This window comes from Vulpes lagopus, chromosome 5, assembly GCF_018345385.1.
Source record: "Vulpes lagopus strain Blue_001 chromosome 5, ASM1834538v1, whole genome shotgun sequence".
Taxonomy (NCBI): Eukaryota; Metazoa; Chordata; class Mammalia; order Carnivora; family Canidae; genus Vulpes; species Vulpes lagopus.
In genome coordinates, this window is record NC_054828.1 from 74,577,907 (window position 1) to 74,598,068 (window position 20,162).

Sequence of the window (20,162 nt, forward strand, 5' to 3'; positions counted from 1 at the left end):
TTGATGGGTGTTTCAGTGGCAATTTATTCCAAATACATAGATGCCTCCTCTCCTTTTATCTAACAGTTGGTAGAGGGGGGACAGTTCAGTAAAGAGTAACAGATGCTTTTCCAATAATTTCCTGCTTTGGGTTTCATAAGAATTGGGTAGGAAATGGTAGATATATTTCACTACATTTTAGAAAAGTTCCTCACCTCTCTTAGACTATTTAATAAATTTTTCCCCTCCTCCCCCTTTTTGTCCCTCCCCCATAAATTTTTATTATAGCTAAATATACATGAAATTTGCCATTTTAACCACTTAATGTACAGTTCAGTGGCATTAAGCATATTCACAGTGTTGTGCAACTATCACTACCATCTGTCTCTGGAACTTGTACAGCTTCCCCAACTAAAATTCTGTACCCATTAAACACTAATTACCCATGCCCCACTCCTGGCCAGTGCTTGGCAACTACCATTCTACTCTTAGACTACTTTCTGACTTACTTTCTTTTTCATGTAATAAAAGACAGAGTCCATTGTTAACTATGCGACTGCTTCTATGTATGCAGGTCTTCTTACATATATGTGACTGAATTTATTACAAGAAAAGTAAGAGAAAATAGGATCAGAGAAAGAAAGGAGATTAGCTGGATAGGGATTTTCATACTGGGCCTACTATCCACAGGCCTCAGCAGCCCTGCCATGGATCCGGCCGGTTCTTTCGCATCAAGAAGTTGATTTTGCGAGCCATTTCCATGTTGTAGATACGCCGGCAGGTTTCATAGCTTTCTCTTTGTCTTCGGCGACAAGGCTTTTCATAGTACCGTCGTCGCTTAATGTCCTCAATGAGCCCATCCATGGTGAGGATTCTGTATTAAAGCAGGCAATGAAGTTAGAAATGTGGGCTCATTATTATTCTTTTCCAATTTCACAGATGGCCAGAAGTCAACTGACAAACAACTGGTGTCTATAAAAATCATGATGTGAAATGGTGGTTATATAGCATTAACTGCCTACTTATAGAAGTCCTATATAGGAATTTGTAAGAAACAGCAAAGCAATTAATTACACAGTCCTTGCTCTTGGGAAGTTTATAGTCAGGATCATATTTCTATCCTTTTTTCTACCACAGCACACCTGAGGGATGTGACACAGTCCTTAAGAACAAGGGCTCTCTATAGCAATGATTCTCAACCAAGGGGTCATTTCAGAATCTTCAGATGGGGTGGGTCATTTGTAGTAGGAAAAACAAATCACTAGGAGTGATTCCTAGACAGCAAATGCTGTCCCATCTCTAAAGTTTAACTGACACAGCTGAAGTTCTGTAGGCCTGAGATATCCCCGGACCTACTTAATACAAGGAAAGAGGCTATCACACCAATGATACAAATAAGAGCATTAAATAAAAGCCTCACCCATCATTTTTCCATGTACCATAAGCTCCAACCACACTACTTTGCTGACTACTCCCTAAACACCCTTTGATACCAAGTCTTTATTCATGCTGTTTCCACAACCTAGAATGCCACCCCACCTCCAGTTGCCAACCTTCTGAAATTTGCCTCATCTTCTTGATGCCAAGCCTAGACGCCACCTTTCCAGAAGTTTCTGATCTTCTTAAAGAAAATCATTTCTTTTGTTGCAGAACTACTTAGGGATTGTTTCATTCCTCCATTCTAATAGTTATTTATATAAACATCTCCCTCATTAGACTGAAAACTCTGAGCAGGGAGCCTGACTCAGGGCTGTATTCCAGGATCCTGAGATCAAGACCTGAGCCAAAGGCTCAACTGAACCACCAGGTGTCCCAACAATATGCACTTCTTGTACTGCTTTCCTAGATAATCCCGGATAACCCCAGCCACAAAGTATGAATTTTCTAAATTCATAAAGAAGCCAAAAAGAGATCTTCACACCTCAGGCCCTAAGTTTCTGGAACTTGAATCTCTTCGTATATTTTTGTTTCTAACCATTCCTCTTCTTTCTGATCAAATTCTTTCCTTTTTAATATGTAGTTCTTTTTTTCCAAAAGCTATTCCTAAATTGTTCTAATACCTGAAATAAAGTAAAAAAAGTAAATAAAAGTTAAAAAAGTAATGCCACACTTTTTAAAAAAGATATATGTATTTATTTTTGAGGGGAAACCACAAGTAAGGGGAGAGGCAAAAAGAGAGGAAGAGAGAATCCTCAAGCAGACTCTTGGCTGAGCAAGGAACCTGACGTGGGGCTTGATCCTAAGACACCGAGATCATGATTTGAGCCAAAATCAAGTCTGCCACTTAACCAAATGGGCCACGCAGGTGCCCCAGAAATGCTATATTTCTTAACTAGGATAATTGACAGTGTGCCAAGAGTACAATCCAGAGACAAAAGTCTCTGGATAAAGTTGATGCATTTGCCCAAAGAACCAATTTTAGGGACGCCTGGGTGGCTCAGCGGTTGAGTGTCTGCTTTTGGCTCAGGGCATGATCCCAGAGTCCCGAGGTCAAGTCCCACATTGGGCTCCCCTCCAGGAGCCTGCCTCTCCCTCTGCCTGTGTCTCTCACAAATAAATAAATAAAATCCTAAAAAAAAACCCAACAATTTTAACTTGAACAGGGGTGGAGGTGCTACCCTTAAAACAGATGCAATGGCAATGAATTAAAAAAAAAAAAATCATGCTTGGGTAGCTCAGTGGTTGAGCGTCTGCCTCCGGCTTAGGTTGTGATCCCAGCATCTTGGGATAAAATCCTGCATCTGGCTTTCCACAAGGAGCCTGCTTCTCCCTCTACCTATATGCCTCTGCCTCTCTCTGTGTCTCTCATGAACAAATAAAATCTTAAAAAAAAAAAAATCACCTAAAATTTTCATTAAAAAAAGAGAAACTTCAAAGAGAACCCATGTTTGCTTATAGTAGCAGAATCCCTATAGTTCTTTCACTCTCCTTTGCTGTTAAGGATACCTTTGGGAAGGTCTGACAAACATTAAGAGATTGACAAAAGATAAAGAAACATTTACATTCATTAAATAGACGCTTACTGAGAGCTTTCTATGCGCCAGACATTTTAGCAAATGTAAGGGATATAAAAATGAAAATGCACAGGTCTCTGCTCTTAAGAAGTTTATTACAATCCTGGCTCAAAACTAAAATCTCATGGGACATTTGAAAAAATGCTGCTGGTCAGATGCCACTGCCCAGACTTAGTCTCGAGGGGGGCCTTGGCATCAAGAGGTTTTTTAAAGGTTCCCCAAGTAATTCCAAATTGGCAGCCAGGGTTGAAATCCACATGGTGTCACACTGGCCAGTTTCCTTCGGTTTCTGACTAAAATTAGCACTTATACCTAGGAAAAAAGTATGCATAAACTGCCATTCACCTACAAAGAGAATCTTAAAAGAAGTATGGGGCTGCTGTTTAACAAAAAGAAGAATCAAAGAAAGAAAGACAAAAAAAGAGCAATATGAAAACAGATACCTAAGAACAAGATCTGAGATAGTGCCAGGCCAGGCCAGATGGCAGAAAACCAAACATGCCTCACCTTCTGCCATGTATTTATTCTTCTCTCACCTACCACCCATTTGCACCTGGAATCAGGAAGGATTTTTAGAGAAAATGAAAAAAAGGAAAAAAAATGGAAAAGAAAAACTCTAATGTTAATTAAAATAAAAATATATTGGCTAAATACGGATTTTGGAAGATGTAGATATACAGACATTTGGTTCTAAGTTAATTAGAAAGATCCCAAAGACACCAGAAAAGTCTTCTCTCAGAAGGTAGAAGGCCTAATGTTTTCTTCAAGTCTAACATCAATGGAAAGAGGATCACCTTCAGGGAGGAAATTAGAAATATTCTGTTTTTCAGGGTTTTTGTTTTTTCTTTTAAGATTTTATTTATTTATTCATGAAAGACACAGAAAGAGAGAGGCAGAGACATAGGCAGAGGGAGAAGCAGGCTCCATGCAGCCTGATGTGGGACTTGATCCTAGAACTGTAGGATCACGCCCTGAGCCAAACGCTCAACCACTGAACCACCCAGGAGTCCCTGTTTTTCAGGTTTTAAATTTTTTTAACTGGAAATGGAGATGAGAAAGCAGAGCATACAGGGGGAATAAATGCTATTATTTCAAAATACGATTAGCGGGATCCCTGGGTGGCGCAGCGGTTTGGCGCCTGCCTTTGGCCCAGGGCGTGATCCTGGAGACCCGGGATCGAATCCCACGTCGGGCTCCCGGTGCATGAAGCCTGCTTCTCCCTCTGCCTGTGTCTCTGCCTCTCTCTCTCTGTGTGACTATCATAAATAAATAAAAATTGAAAAAAAAAATCAAAATACGATTAACAATAGGCTAAAAAGAGGAGCCTTGGTTGGGAAGTATCACTATCTATAAGAAAAGTCCTTCCAGTATCAGCAGCAAACTGGATCACCATGACAAAAAAAGGCTTAATTTTCTTATCTTTTCATCTTCAGTCCACCTTGAGCATAACCTGATGATCAAGGAAGATAGAGAAAAACAGCTACAGTAAATTTTTAATCATTCAAAATAAATAAACAGGGACACCTGGGTGGCTCAATGGTTGATCATCTGCCTTCGGCTCAGGGAGTGATCTCGGGGTCCTGGTATGGAGTCCCACATCAGGGCCCCCACAGGGAACCTGATGCTCCTCTACCTGTCTCTGTCTCTCTCATGAATAAATAAATAAACAAAACAAAAATAAATAAATAAGCAAACAAATCACCCACAAAGCAAAACCAAAAGGGTAAAAATCTTCCTTACAATGACTTCCAAATTATGAAAATAACTAACACACAATGCCTACTATGTGCCAAGCACTGTTCTAAGCAATTTAATCATATTAACTAATTTAATCCTCACATCCACTCTGTGAGGTAGGTGCTATTTTATTATTAGTTCCACTTTACAGATGAAGAAACTGAGGCAGAGACATTAAGTAGCTTACCATAGATCATGAAGCTAATAAATGGCAGAGCTGAGATCTATTTGAACCGGGCAGTCTACTACAGGGTCTGTGCTTTTTTTTTTTTTTTTTTTAAGATTTGTTTATTTGAGAGAGCGAGCGCATGAACATGCAAGATGTGAGGAGAGAAAATGTCCAGCAGACTCTCCATTGAAGGTAAAGTTTGACTCAGGGCTTGATCCCATTACCCCAAGATCATGACCTGAGCTGAAATCAAGAGTCATTCATTCAACCAATTGAACCACCCAGGTGCCCCAGGGGGCTGTACTCTTATATTCAAGCCAACATCAAAGCTTTGGTCAAAAGTTTTAAAGTTGTAGCTACTTCCTTGATACAAACATAAAAAATGGTTCAATAAATAATCCTGCACCATAAATTATTTTTTCATTCCTTGCCAAAGTAACTCATTTCTTAAAACTCAAAATTTTGAGGGCACTTGGGTGGCTCAGTTGGTTGGGCATCTACCTTCAGTTCAAGTCGTGGTCCCGAGTTCTGGGATCCAGCCCCACATGGGGCTTCCTGCTCAGTGGGGAGCCTGCTTCTCCCTCTCCTCCCCACTCATGCTCTCTCACTATTTGTCTCTCTCAAATAAATAAAATCTTTAAATTTTGATTTTTTAAAAATTTTTTATTATTATTTATTTATGATAGTCATACAGAGAGAGAAAGGCAGAGACAAGGCAGAGACATAAGCAGGCTCCAGGCACCGGGAGCCTGACGTGGGGTTCGATCCAGGGTCTCCAGGATTGCGCCCTGGGCCAAAGGCAGGCACCAAACCGCTGCGCCACCCAGGGATCCCTAGAAAGGTGTATTTTACACCCCTCTCCACCATTCAATAATCATGTGATCCAAGAAACATAATTTACATGTCCTAAGCTTCCCTTACTTGTGTAATAAAGCTACCATTTTATTGGCCTTAAGGTAGAAGGACAGCTCATATATTCTCTTAAGATCTCTTTCATATAATTCTTTGATAATTCAATTCAACAAGCATCTGTTTCTTTCATACTGGAGAGAGAAAATGATGAAGCCAGACAGAAAATCAAAATCCTTATAACCAGTGGTAAGGGAAGACTAATTAACTATTGGCCTGAGAACATATGATGGTAAGGTATTCTTTATTACAGCTCTTCTACACCTCTTTAGTCTAGTATTCAAAAACCTTTCAAAACAGGGCAGCTTGGGTGGCTTGGCGGTTTGGCGCTGCCTTCAGCCCAGGGCCTGATCCTGGGGAACCGGGATCGAGTCCTACGTCAGGCTTCCTGCATGGAGCCTGCTTCTCCCTCTGCCTGTGTCTCTGCCTCTCTTTCTCTCCGTGTCTCTCATGAATAAATAAATAAAATCTGGGCAGCCCGGGTGGCTCAACAGTTCAGCACCGCCTTAGGCCAAGGACATGATCCTGGAGACCAGGGTTCGAGTCCCGTGTGGGGCTCCCTGCGTGGAGCCTGCTTCTCCCTCTGCCTGTGTCTCTGTCTCTATGTCTCTCATAATTAGATAAATAAAATCTTAAAAAAAAACAAAACTTTCAAACAGCTCTTCGGATACTCCTAGTTCATTTCCACCTTTATGTTTTTGCTAATGCTGTAATCTTTCTCAAACCTGTTAAGACTTTTCCATCTCTTGCTCGCTTCTCCAAGATCCCAGATCTGAATTCATCTATTAGCCTTGTCCGACACCAATCCCTCAACTTTATATTTATCACATACTACATTCCCACTGCCCAGTTACATTTTGATTTTCCCTTTGGGCTCCTTAAGTCTTGGGAGAGAATTCAGGCTCTGTATAAACAAACTTCATACTGTTAGGTTTTGGGGAAAACTTCATTTTTAAGATAATAAACTAAGGGGCTGAAAAGTTTCAAGAGACTCTGAATACCTGGCTGATGTAAGTTTGAGAACAATCTATGACAGGGGAAGGAGAGAATAACTACCCAAGCGCTTCCCAAGAGAGCTTGTTTCTGGTTACCTGTTTAGGGTCCTGTATGCACCTTCCACGTTCCCTTCCTGTACCATCACAGTCCTGGCAACGAACTTCAGATGTTTTGCCATGACCTTGGAATTAAATCTTCACTCCGCAGGGCCTAAAGGGTGATGGAGAAAGGGAAAGTATAGAGACCAGGTAAGAAAAGGAAACAGCAGAATGCACACTCTACCTCGTGGCTTACTTAGGCTCTGGAAAAGCAAGGTCCTTGGAAACAAAGGACACAGAGCACGTGGAGTCTTCACAACTTAGAGAGTATACGCTAATCATAACCAAGACTGCCTAGTTCTCTTTGCGGATACAAACCCTAACTTAGGGGAAGAAACGAAACTGGAGCAGGGCGTCACCACGGAGATATACGAAGCCCGGACGGGAGGATCCGGAAACGCCACAGGGTGCTCCAGGTACCGCTCACCGCCCCAGGAGCGTTTGGGGCGAGAACTGGGAACGGAGTCTTTCTCCGTCTTTCCCGCGCAAGTTTCCCCTCCCACGACAGCCGTCCTGCTCTCCCCATTCCCAACCTCCGCTCCTCACCCCACGCCCTCAGCAACCAGCAGCCGGGAAGGTGGCGCGCGGCCGGAAGCGGAAACTACGTCCTCTCCTGCGCGGCGCGTGTTAATTCTGGCTGGAAGGAGGGCGGAAAAAAACCAAAAAACCAAAAACAAACCCGAAACAGCTTGGAAACCATAGCAATTCTTTCTGGCTCGAGTTGATTGCTTCTCCAGGCTCCCCACCCCCACGCCCTCGCCAGACTCCCCAAGCCTCCAGCCTGTACTCTACACCCGACAAAGCAAAATACTCGTTGCCTTAAATTCGCCCAAAACAGTTTGCTCGTTTTCTCATGCTTCGGTCTTTGAGAAGGTCAGTGTGATTCCGTACTCCCTGATCCTATCAAATCTGTAATCGATATTTACTTTTTAAAAGATTTTATTTAATTATTCATAAGAGAGAGAGGCAGAGATATAGGCAGAGGGAGAAGCAGGCCTCTCGCAGGGAGCCCGATGTGGGACTCGATCTCAGGACCCCCAGGATCACTCCCTGAGCCAAAGACACGTGCTCAACAGCTGAGCCACTCAGGTGTCCCTGTAATCGATACTTAAATAATTTCTTTTTCTGGAAGGAAAATGAGAGAAATAGGCAAAGCTTCCTAAACATGCTTCCTGTTTTCTCAAAGGACACAGATTCTTTGAGATCTGTTCTCCGGAAAAAAAAAAAAAAAAAGCTTTACGCCCCTTATCTGCTTAAAAACTAAGGAAAAGAAACAAAATGAACATACCATGAGTTTCCTATAACATTATCTGCCTAGGCATTTCACTACATAAACTGAAATCACTAAATAAATTGCGAAACGCCTGAAGATTTTAGAATTGAAGTTGTTTGTTTTTGTTTTGTTTTAAGATTTTGTTCTTAGCAATCTCCACACCCAAGGTGGGGCTGGAACCTACCACCGAGATCAAGAGTCCCATGTTCCACGGACTGAGCTAGCCAGGCATCCTGAATTGAAGACTTTTTTTTATGTCAACTTCTATCCCTTTGCCTCCCCGTGAGACCTAGTGGAAATATCTCCTTTATTTCTTCTTCACTGTGGAAACAGCTTTTCTTTTTTTTATATGTTATTTCTACATATCCATCTCTGGTTTTTCACATAAATTCAGATCTAGCATGTACTGGAAAACAGTAGAGAAAGGCTCAAAAGAAAAAGGTGCACAAGCAGGTACTTGTGTTATAAGGTAAGCCAGGTTCAACATACTAAAATAGAGCTAGATTAGGACATCATCATGCTTATTAACAAACTTTATAAATGCCTACTCTTTGTTTTTCATACCATTCCAGTACCCCTTGGACCACTAGAAGACAATACAGTAGACATTAAAGTTAAGTAGTAAAACAAATTAGCGTATGATAAATACAAAGTAAATTATATAGGCAAAAGGATAATATGATGGAAAAGCAGTGGATTAGAAGTCGAGAGATCTGATTGCTTTTAATTTTTTAAAAAAGATTTTATTTATTTATTTATGAGAGACAGAGAGGGGCAGAGACATAGGCACAGGGAGAAGAAGGCTCCTCACAAAGAACCAATGTGGGACTCCATCCCGGGACCCCAGGATCATGCCCTGAGCCAAAGGCAGATGCTCAACCACTGAGCCACCCAGCCATCCCAAGAGATCTGATTTCTATCCAAATTCTGATAGTCATAAGTTCTATGTCACTTGAACCAATAGTCTGAAATCTACGGCTTATAGATAAAATCCAGTTCAACCCGTTTTTGTAAATAAAACTTTATAGGAGCACAGTTGTGCTCATTTGTTTACATATTAGATATGGCTGTTTTGGTCTACAATGGCAGAGATGGGTAGTTGCGACAGAGATGTGTGGCCCACAAAGCCTAAAACATTTACTATCTGGGTCTTGCTGACTCCTAACAAACTCTTAGTCTATTTTCTTGTCTGTAAAATGAGACCAATGTCTGCCCTCAATCACGAAATTTGTCATGGGAATCAACTGGGATAAAATGGAAAATTCTTTTTGAAATAAAAGCAGAAGGAAAGTAACATTTTTGAGAGCCTGCTATATGCCAAACCTTGTATGGGCACTTTATGTGCATGATCTCATTTGATGGAGGAAAGGGCCCAAGACGGCTTATACATCATGTTTAGTGGAAAGAATAATTGGGAGAAGGCCTTGAGTGAGTCTCTTAAAAGTAGGATTTAGTTGACAGACGCAGGAAAGACTGGGCAAGGTGAACAACATGAAGAAGAGTTCAGAGTTAAAAAGTCTTACAGTGTTCATCAAGGGCAAATGAAAAAGTAAACATAGGGATCAAGTGGGGGAACAGAAGGAGAAACAAAGACTTTGAGAAAAGTCTTTGAACTTCTCAAAGCACTGAGGAGCCATTGAAGGAGTTGAATAGGAAATGACATGCAAAGCACTGTTCTAGGAAAAGTAATCTGGTATCAGTGAGCAGAGATGAGATGTAAGAGAGACTATTCCTATAGTTAAAGTTCAGACCGAAAATGTGGCAATGAAATGGGTAGGAAGAGGGCAGTTTTAAGTTTAGTTATCTAGAAAAATGATGGTAGCATAGTGTTAACAGAAGAAAAAGAGTATAAATTTTTTTTTTAATTTTTATTTATTTATGATAGTCACACAGAGAGAGAGAGAGGCAGAGATACAGGCAGAGGGAGAAGCAGGCTCCATGCACCAGGAGCCTGACGTGGGATTCGATCCCGGGTCTCCAGGATCGCGCCCTGGGCCAAAGGCAGGCGCCAAACCGCTGCGCCACCCAGGGATCCCAGAAAAAGAGTATAAAACAGCAGAACAGGACATCTTTAAAGGAAAGATAATATTTTGATTGGTGAAAATCAGACTGGAAAAAGCACCAGACTGGAAATCCAGAGTTCTGTCCCCATGTTGTGTTGTCTTGCATAAGCCACCTAAGTTTCTTCATCTAAAAAAATGAGGAGGATTGGTGAATGATACCTCTTGGTTCTAAAATGCTGAAATTTTCAACAATATTTAGGTACTAATAACGTGTAAATAGAACTGTTCAGCAAAGATGTAGACATTCAGTATGTCTTCTAGGGGAGAAATCGGGATTAGAGATGGAGATTCAGAAGTCTTTGTTTTTTTAAGATTTTATTTATTTATTCATGAAATACGAGAGAGAGAGAGAGAGAGAGAGAGAGAGAGGCAGAGGGAGAAGCAGGCTCCATGCAGGGAGCCTGATGTGGGACTCGATCCGGGTCTCCAGGATCAAACCCTGGGCCGAAGGCAGGCACCAAACCACTGAGCCACCCAGGGATTCCCAATTCAGAAGTCTTGAAAGTTGAGGCAATAAAGCCATGAAAGATGAAATTTTTAAGTGAAAGAATATAGTCAGAGAATAAAGGATCAAGGACTAAGCCTAAGGGAATGCGCACACCCTAGATCAGGCTTAAGTGGGACCATTACAAGGTATAGAAGTTGCTGCCAGGAAGGTAAGAGGAGAATTAGTATAGTGGATAGCATGCTGTCATGGGATCCAAGGGAGGAGAGTTTCAGTAGGTAACATCAAGCGTGTCCGATGCTACAGAGAGCATGGAGCACATAGCCTTTGTGCTTGGATCTAGTTATTGATTCGGTGGAAAATATATTAGAATACTTGATACTGGGGGTGCCTAGATGGCTCAGTTCATTAAGCATCTGCCTTTAGGTTTGGATTATGAGTCATGATCTTGGGATCCTGGGATCAAGCCCCACATTGGGCTCCCTGCTCAGTAAGCAGTATGCTTCTCCCTCTGCCCCTCCCCACCTGCTTATTTGCATGCTCTCTCTCTCAGATACATAAAATATTTTTTAAATTTTTTAAGATTTGATTTATTCATTTGAGAGGGAGAGAGCACGAGTGGGAGGGGGGCAGAGGCAGAAGCAGACTGCCTACTGAGCAGGGAGCCCCACACAGGGCTTGATCCCAGGCCCCCAAGATCGTGACCTGAGCCACCCAGGTGCCACCCATAAATAAAATCTTAAAAAAAAAAAAAAAAAGAATACCTAATTTGGTGTGATAATTAGTGACCCTGGAAGGTACAGTAGAATAGTAGCTGCAAGAAGCTAAGGATTGAGTGGTAGAAAAGAGAAAGATTAGACTGTTAAAAATATGAAGATGACAAAAAAGGACAATCAGACTTAAGAGATGTTTTCCAGAAGGGGGAGACCTGATCCGAATTTGTGGGAGGAATAAATACTACTTGTAGGAGACATAAATAAATAAACAATTCAAGAACAACGTGAAGTTACAAGTGATAAGTGATACAGTAAAAGTTCCAGAGGAGAAAGGTAATCAAGAGCACAAATGGAGACGTTTGACTTAGAAAGGAGGTCATGTGCCTGGGTGGCTAAGTCAGTTAAGTGCCTTTCAGCTCAGAACATGATCTCAGGGTCCAGGGATCGAGTCCTGATTCTGGGCTCCCTGCTCAGTGGCGAGTCTGCTTCTCTCTCTCCTTCTGCCCCTCTCTCTGCTCATGTGCTCTCTCTCTCTCTCAAATAAATAAATAAAATCTTAAAAAAAGAAAAGAGGTCATTTTCTCTCTGAAATCAAGAGATAATTATTCCCTGAGAACAGAGTACTTGGGAAATAGGGTAAAGATGTATAACTAGCTGTGAGAAATATGCTAAGTAGCCAATAAACAATAACTAAAATGACCAAGCGGTCTGATACACTGCCAAGGCTTAGGATGGGAGAAGACATGGTTTTGGTGGAAACTGGGATATATGAGTTAGAGTAATATACAGAGAAGGGTATTAGATAAATTTACTGACTTTCATGTTTGCCTCATGATAGCACTGGGTAGCTTTCCTTAGTCTTGCACAGGTTTAGCAGCTGCAGGTTTTTTTCTTTGTTGTTGTTTTAAGATTTATTTATTTATTTTACTTGGGGAGGGGCAGAGAGAGAGAGAATCTCAAGTAGGCTCTGTGACCAGCAAGGGGTTTGATCTTACGACCCTGAGATCATGACCTGACCCAAAATCAAGAGTCTGAGGCTTAAGCCTAACGGAGTAGGCCACCCACCCTGGCGCCCCTCCTGCAGCTTTCTGAATGAAGATGTGGCCCAGTGTCTGAGGAGACTTCCTATTCTGACAGTTCTAGTGCACCCCTTCCTCTTCAAAACTGGCCACCACAGTGGCTGTTCTGGCTCTTCTATTCCTCCTCTGGCTGCAGTAGATTACATATGTATTTATCCACGAGCATCAACAGCTCCCATCAAAGCAAAGACCTATTCCAGAGCAGAAAAAACCTGCTAGTCTGGGCCAGCTGGAAGATTACAAAAGTGAGAGACACAAAGGGAAAGGTACTAGTCTCTGAAACTAAATGAAACATAAGCCCAATTCTGAACCCTGTAACCATCCCAAGGGTAGTCCCTAGGAAGCCAGCAGCAGAGTCCCATTTCGTCTTCACAGGACTTCTGTCATCCCATCCAGACTTCTAACTTGCTGGAGATTACTTTCACAAATATTCCTATCCCCTTTGTCTTTTCTGCTGCTGAGAAGTCCAATATTGGTATTTGAAGCAGAAGGTTTCAATTTCCTCCAACCAACAAACTGTTTAGGTATAAAATTTCTTTAATCAAAAAGGACTTCTCTTCCCTCAACACAAATGTACACATGAAAAGTAAAAAATATATATGAGAGACATACATTTACACAAATTAGAAACCACAGTCTCAAGTCCTGGATTAGGGGTTGAGAGAATGGACCTCAGGAGCAACTGGAGGATGGCTTCTCATTTGCTCTAGATGTCCCATGGTCATCACTCTGGCCATAGTGGGTAGACCAGGGCCAGACAGGGTACAGCTCCAGTCTGATGGCAGAGTTGCTGGCAAACTGTGGCAATGAGGTCCCTCTCTAGAGAGTTTCTTAGGATCAACAGGGATGACAGGAGACACTGTGGTGGGCGGAACTGGAGTGGTTGGGGCAGAGTGGGTGAAAGGCTGCATTCCATGCTGGACAAAAAGGATGACACCAATGCTGGCTCCAGTGCCTAAAGGACCATGGCTAAAGGAAATGGTACCTGGGGAACTGAGGGGGGGGTTGCAGATTGGAGTGGTGTGGATCCAAGTAAGGTGCATAGTTGGCCATTCAGTGAGGTGCCAAGGCTGCTTTGGTTTAAACAGCAGATGTCCTAACCGTGTCTTGTCCATCTTTTCCAGGGGAGGTGCAGGAGAGGAAGCAGCTGAGTAACTGTGGGGGCTTGGAAAATGCTAGAAGGGGGAGATGAGAGAAAAAAAATATGTGAGAGAGCTTTCAGATTAACTCCACTTGGTTGCTTAAAACTTTTCTTTCCTTGGGGACTCTGTTTGCAATGCAAACATACCTAGTCTTATGCAACAGATCATTTCCTGCCAGGCCAAGATCAAATAAAACTTTTAGTAGCCTAATTATACTTTCATTTACTTAACAAATACTTGAAGGCCAATTATGTACCACATACTAAGTTAGGCACCGGACATCCAGACAGGCAAAATAAAACAAACAGTCCCATAGGTTCTCACTATTTATAAAACAATTCATTTTAGAACTTTTTTAAAAGTCTGTTTTTAACTGGGATCATCATTTCCCAGTTTCTGTATTTTATTTATTTACTTATTTTTTCAATTTCTATATTTTAAATTCTAATTTCCCTTTGTTGAGTTTCTTAGGAAACGTAAATTAATATATAGGCAAAATCCTCCTGCTTATGTTTAAATGAGTTATTCCCACACCAATAATAACTGTGGTTGATTGAAAATAAGAAGGGCGGGGAGCCCTGGGTGGCACAGCGGTTTGGCGCCTGCCTTTGGCCCAGGGCGAGATCCTGGAGACCTGGGATTGAGTCCCACATCGGGCTCCCGGTGCATGGAGCCTGCTTCTCCCTCTGCCTGTGTCTCTGCCTCTCTCTCTCTCTCTCTCTCTCTCTCTCTCTGTGACTATCATAAATAATAAAAATTAAAAAAAAAAAAAGAAAACAAGAAGGGCTATCCATTATCTATAGAAAACTTTACCCTTCTCATCATTTGAGTACCCTCATAAATACCCTATTATTTGAAAAATAGGTCACTTCCACATTAGGTCTAAGAATCTATCCAACACTCCTTCCATGGGTGTCCTATGGGTGCCCTCCTCCACTCCCTCTTGAAACCCACACTTCCAGAGGATTTGGTACAAGGATGCTTGGGTAGGAGTAAAAAGAGGGAAAAGGAAAAAGTTTTATGGCAACAGAGGAAAAAGGAGTTGTAGAGGAAAGCTAAGGACTCTTCCTGCATGACTCATTTGTTCAGGTAAAAAAGCCTTCTGTATCTATGCAGAAAGCAGATAAGCTACTACATGAGGGATAGGGTTAAATTTCATGGAGTTCTTAGTAGTGATCAGAACAAAATAGAATGGGGACGCCTGGGTGGCTCAGGGGTTTAGTGCCTGCCTTCAGCCCAGGGTGTGATCCGGGAGTGCCAGGATTGAGTCCCACGTGGGCTCCCTGCATGGAGCCTGCTTCTCCCTCTGCCTGTGTCTGTGCCTCTCTCTGTGTGTGTGTGTGTCTCTCATGAATAAATAAATGAATAAAAATTTTTAAAGAACAAAAATCATACACGAATCAAGACAATGAGGAAGGTTAGGGGACGCCTGGGTGTCTCAGCAGTTGGGTGTCTGCCTTTGGTTCAGGACGTGATCCCAGAGTCCCAGGATTGAGTCCCACATCCGGTTCCCTGCGAGGAGCCTGCTTCTCCCTCTGCCTGTCTCTGCCTCTCTGTGTGTCTCTCATGAATAAATAAACAAAATCTTAAAAAAAAAAAAAAAAATGAGGAAGGTTAGGCATTTCCTCCCCTGAAAAGAAACCTGTTTTGAAAAAGATGAAAAGACTCAGAAGAAAACAGAAGAAGGATTTCTGCATGTACACTTCATTTCCTCATTACTCCATTTCTCCCTCAGGTTTGTATGTTCTTACCTTGGTCAGCTGGTGCCTGCTACTACTCAATGATGACTTCTGGGCAGCTATATGAGGAAACCAAGTCTTTAACATCCCTTCTACCTGTAGCAAGGTTCCTAGATAACGCTCCCTGTGGAAAAAAAAATTTTTTTTCTTTAAAAAACCATTAAGTGTGAAAAAAGCAACAAAACAGGATTGTAGATATCTCCTTTTTTTATGAAGTACTGAGGAAAGAACCAGGGGGGAACTTACCCCATTTGTGGCTTCTGCAAAATACCTATAATACGCTGGATTCTGTCCATTGCCACACTCTGCTGGAAACTGCTCAATCCTGGGATTAGGGAGAGAGAAAAACATCAAAGGTTGAGATTCAAGAATTTTGTCAGGTAAAGGAAGGACAAAACAGGGTTAAAATAGATTCAGCTAAAGAAATTAAATCACAGAAGCACAAAAGGAATAATGTAGGCTACAAAGATTTAAGAGAAATAACACATTTAAAACATTGAGAGAAAGACAGAGATTAATCTAGCCCAAATAAGTGCAACCTATTAGATAATCACCTCTCTCAAATCGACCCATCTTCAGCCCATTCAGTAGGTCTGTGAGAGGACGGATAAATCCTTGGAGCTCTTTACACTGTAGGAAAACCGGACAAAGGCTATGAGAGGACTCACAGAATTGTCCACACAGTACTGTTCTTCCCCACCTCCACAGCCCAAAACCAACACTGTCTTCATAGGGTCCTTACTCATCAGTTGGGTGCTAAGCCATTCCAGTATTGTCTCCTTTCCCCTGCCTTTTCTTACCTTCTGAGCAAAGAGCCGGTCTCCTTCTGTGGTACAACCTTGGATGTTTAAGTTGGTCTGTAATTCACCATCTCTTGATTTTTTGACCCCAGATCCCACCATAGGAGAGGCCAAGCCCCGCTGTTCCAGGTGAGATGCTGTATGTTGGTTGCTGGAAACCTTGGTTCGTTGCCTGCAGCGGATAGGCCCCGGGCTGGGCCGAGAACCTCCCCTCTGCCCAGCAGGATCTGACCTGGGGCCATGGGCCCCCTTGTCCTCCCCCTCGCTATCTGACGGGAGGCCAAAGTCACTGTTCACTGGGGAGGTGGAAAGACAGGAAGACAGAGAGTAGGAAAAACAGGAGTAATCGCTAGCTGGAGAATCCATAGGTTCAGAAGCAGGGGCTGAACAACTCCCGGGGTACCCAAAGATCGGAACCTGCAAGTGAAGAGCAAAGACAGGAATCTGTAACCATCATCTGAAAATTAGAAAATAGACTGGGGGATTGGGGTGTACTGGAAAATACCTCCTCTCTCCTCCCCAGCATTACATGTCTCCGAGACAATAGAAAAAGTCACCTCCTCTGCCTGCCCCGCTCAGCTAAGAACCTGGACTGCCCCTCTGGCCTCCGCAGGGCAGCTTCTTTATCTGACACAAGACTGTTCTTTCCTCCCCTCCGTTCAGAGTAAATTACCTGACTTGACACCTTCCCCCGACAGTTGTTCACCAGATCTGCTCCCAGCCTGACCCCCGCAGCGAGGGCTACCGGTGAGCGCACCTAGTGACCCTGTAGGGAACGCTCCCCACGGTAACCCCACGCCCCTTCCCAATCTCTCTGAACCGGATCCCAGCGCCGGGACCCTCCACAGTGGCGCCTGCCACGTGATGCTATTCCTCACAATACCAAGCTCCGCTTTCGGTCCCGAAACCTACTCCCTCGGGTCTGATCCTCAGGCGCGAAACGCTCCCTCAGCCCACCAGCCTCCGCACCTGTATCGGTCCGCCACCTGGCTGTCTCCCGCTCCTTCTCCAACTCTGCGGGTCGGGGCTGCCCACCTCTGCCTCTCCCCCACTGGTCCCGCCCCTTCCCCCCTCCCAGACACGTGCGGCCGGGCACGTGCCTTCCCCCTGCGTACACAGACCTCGCGGCCTCATTGGTTGGCTAGTCGGCGGCGCGTGACGCATGTTCCCCAAGTTCGCACCCCATTTGCTACAGCCTCCAGGGGCTCGGCCAATAGAGACACAGCTAGGTGACGATTGGCTGGAAGGGAAGCATTCCGTGCCCCGCCCCTACATGCGGCTCGCAAGCAGGACCCGGTGAGGAGAAAAGGAGGAGGATGGAAAGAGTGGAAAGGGCGGAGCCCGTGGCCTTAAATAGGATGGTGGTGGGCAGAAGACGTGCAGTTACTGTGTGCAGACTGGTTGTGTGCTGGGAGGCGCGCGTGTTGGGATGTGGGAGTAGGACTCCGGCTCCCCCTCAGTAGCAGATCCACCCCCCCCCCGCCTCTCCGGTCCCGTCCCCCCTCCCGGTTGAGCGCCTCCTCTCACGAGGGCCGCACGTGGAAGCCATCGGCGACTTGGGTGGGCAACGTGCGAGAGAACGGATGGACGCCCCTGTGTGTCCTCTCGTCTCTCGGCCGCCCCCGGTGCCCTCGTGACCCGCAGGTCCGCGCTTCACCGTCTCCGCCTCTGCCTCCTCCAGGCTGGCTGCCTCCTGCCCTGCAGGGTGGGAGGGTGGGAACTGCCGCCGAGAACACCGCGTCCTCTCGCGCACTCCCACGGGGGTGGCTCCTCCGGCCCTTTCCTTACATAACCCGCCGCGCACGTTACCAGCTCGGATACCAGCCAGCCACGACTCCAGAGGTCAATGCCCAGCTCGCTCGTCCCTGACTTGCCTATGCGGGCTTCTCTGGCCCTGCGCAGGGAACGGAGCCTGGGTAGGTTCCTGATTTCCTAGATTAGACTTTTGTCCGGCCTCATTTCTTTACGTGTTCTCTGGAGAAGATTCGAAAGGCCCGGAAGGAGGGAAGGTGCGCGTCCGTAGTTGACCAAGTCTGGAATTTACTACTTGGTGCTCCTCGCAGGCCTGGAAGTACAATGCCGCGAAGGGGACGGGGGCTCAGGGACGACTGGCCGATTGAGGCTGTGACACCGAGGAGACCGCAAGGGGGCAGCCCCGTTCTGATTAGGGTCTCGAGGACGGAGAAAGTGTGTCCCTGCCTGCCCTAATTACGAGCTGGAAAAGGCACATTGTTGGGGGTTGGGGGTGTAAGTGGAGGAGGGTGTGATTTTTAAAATCTATTCTAAGTAGTTTTTAATATTTTACATATGTTTAACAATGTGCTTATTTTATAAAAAGAAAAAAGTGTTCTACATAAACCTCAACTCTCTTTTCCCAAACACGCGGTCTCAACATGTGTAATAAAGTAATAGCATTAGATGAAATTAACTGTCTGTTGGTGCTCTTCTCCATTCTTCACATTTCAGGTTTATTCACAGTCCTAACTATTCCCTCTAATTCTGCTATCTCACTCCCCCCCCCCCCCCACTTTTTTAAAAGATTTTATTTACTTATTCATGAGAGACAGAAAGAGGCAGAGACACAGGCAGAGGGAGAAGCAGGCCCCATGCAGAGAGCCGGGGCTCAATCCCAGGACTCCAGGATCAAGCCCTGAGCCAAAGGCAGGGGTGTTAAACCACTGAGCCACCCAGGGATCCCCTATCTCACTCCCTTTCTAATCTACCCTTCCTATCCCCATATCCTGGTGCTCTCTTTAGTGTTGTGAGATTAGAACAGACCCTCATGAAGGAGTAGAGAGTAGCCAAATTATTTCATTTATTTATCTTCCAATTTCCTCTTCCCAAATCCCCATCCAGAGTTGTAGCAGCCTTCTTTGTCCTAAAAAAAGCAAAGAAAGGGAAAACACCAGGCTCAGGTGGCTTAGGAAGTCCCTGAAGCCCCCCACCCCCCCACCCCCAGCCTCTGAAAACTCCCCAGATTTCATATTCTGGGCTAGATTTCCCCCATGAGATCTCCTGGAATGTATCCCCTCCCCCTCCTCAGTCCTTCCTCTGATAAATTTCTTCACCGCTCTCCATAGTTATTTAGAATCCCAGTTTTAAAATTCCTTTCCTATAGCACAGGCTTCTCTCCCCTCCTTGCCTCCACCATCTCTCCTCTACTTTAGGGAACCAACCACCACCCCTTCTGCCTCTGAACTTTGGCTCTCGACTTTGCCAAGTTGTAAGGCTCCTCCCATTATGCCCTCTGGCAACTGCCATATCTTAAGCCACCTCCAGGCTGGAACCAGCTTTGATTCTTCAAGGCAGACTGGAAATGGGGAGGTCGGCTTCTACTGCAGGAGGTCCTGAAGTCCTCCCAGTTCAGAAAAAATAATGACTCTTGTTCAAAAAGTCTTTGCCTCAACATCTCCTAAACCTTAAAATTAGATAAGATCATTCTAAGTGGGATCCCTCATCCTTCAAGCAGCTGAGACTTGACCAGGCTGGAAACATTAGCCAGAGATATTTGTAAAAAATGACTTCACTGACTTCCCCAAGGCCAGTGGCTGCACTCTCACCTTCTACATGAAATACATCCCCCCCTGAACGAGGGCCCAGGACAGGAGGAGGGGAACAGGACTCTGCAGACTGGATACAGCATCGTTCAGATCTGGACTCTGCTAAAATACAGACATCCCCCCATGGTAGGGCAGTGTCATCCTTCCTACCATCCCTCCTCCCCCTGTGGAAGGATGGCCACCTTTTGACACCAACCTCAGTCTTCCTTTCTTCTGAGTTTACAGAAAGATCCAGCTCTCCTCCCCATAACTATGAGGAATTCTTTCCTCTGTGCCTTTCAGCCTCCTGACCATACCAGGGAGGCTCAACACAATTCACTAATGTGTATTTTTTATCTGTTATGTGCATGACACTATGCTTAGTCACTGTGCTAGGTGCTACAGCGGGATAGAAATGTGACTAAGACATGGCTCCTTTCTTCAAAAAGTTTACAATTTAAATG

The 20,162-nt window shown here is 44.3% G+C and overlaps 3 protein-coding genes across 9 annotated transcripts in view; all 3 read right to left on the reverse strand.

Annotated features, from left to right (window-relative positions):
- Positions 1-7,020, reverse strand: MRPS21 (mitochondrial ribosomal protein S21). The gene is made up of 2 exons (XM_041754002.1): positions 6,900-7,020; positions 1-853 (listed from the first exon to the last, which is right to left on the reverse strand). Exons 1-2 carry the CDS (start codon positions 6,980-6,982, stop codon positions 673-675), a joined length of 264 nt encoding a protein of 87 aa, XP_041609936.1. The 5' UTR covers positions 6,983-7,020; the 3' UTR covers positions 1-672.
- On the reverse strand, positions 6,900-19,039 carry CIART (circadian associated repressor of transcription). 5 transcript variants are annotated; one of them, XM_041753987.1, is made up of 7 exons: positions 18,938-19,039; positions 16,160-16,576; positions 15,914-15,989; positions 15,606-15,684; positions 15,372-15,483; positions 13,464-13,653; positions 6,900-7,014 (listed from the first exon to the last, which is right to left on the reverse strand). In XM_041753987.1, the coding sequence occupies exons 1-7, from the start codon at positions 18,941-18,943 to the stop codon at positions 7,001-7,003; spliced, it is 894 nt and encodes a 297-aa protein (XP_041609921.1). In that variant the 5' UTR covers positions 18,944-19,039; the 3' UTR covers positions 6,900-7,000. The 5 variants fall into 5 exon arrangements, with proteins under 5 accessions (XP_041609921.1, XP_041609924.1, XP_041609925.1 ...); XM_041753990.1 differs by lacking the exon at positions 18,938-19,039 and adding an exon at positions 17,687-18,676; XM_041753991.1 differs by lacking the exon at positions 18,938-19,039 and adding an exon at positions 17,281-17,656.
- Positions 18,951-20,162, reverse strand: part of C5H1orf54 (chromosome 5 C1orf54 homolog) — a 9,533-nt gene continuing 8,321 nt past the window's right edge. For 2 of the 3 annotated variants that reach the window (XM_041753999.1, XM_041754001.1), the window contains 2 exons: positions 19,720-19,821; positions 18,951-19,037 (listed from right to left, as the gene is read on the reverse strand). In XM_041753999.1, coding sequence (XP_041609933.1) covers positions 19,723-19,821 — 99 coding nt within the window. In that variant the 3' untranslated portion in view covers positions 18,951-19,037; positions 19,720-19,722. The remainder of the gene's footprint in view (positions 19,038-19,719; positions 19,822-20,162) is intronic. The other variant, XM_041754000.1, reaches the window with a different exon arrangement.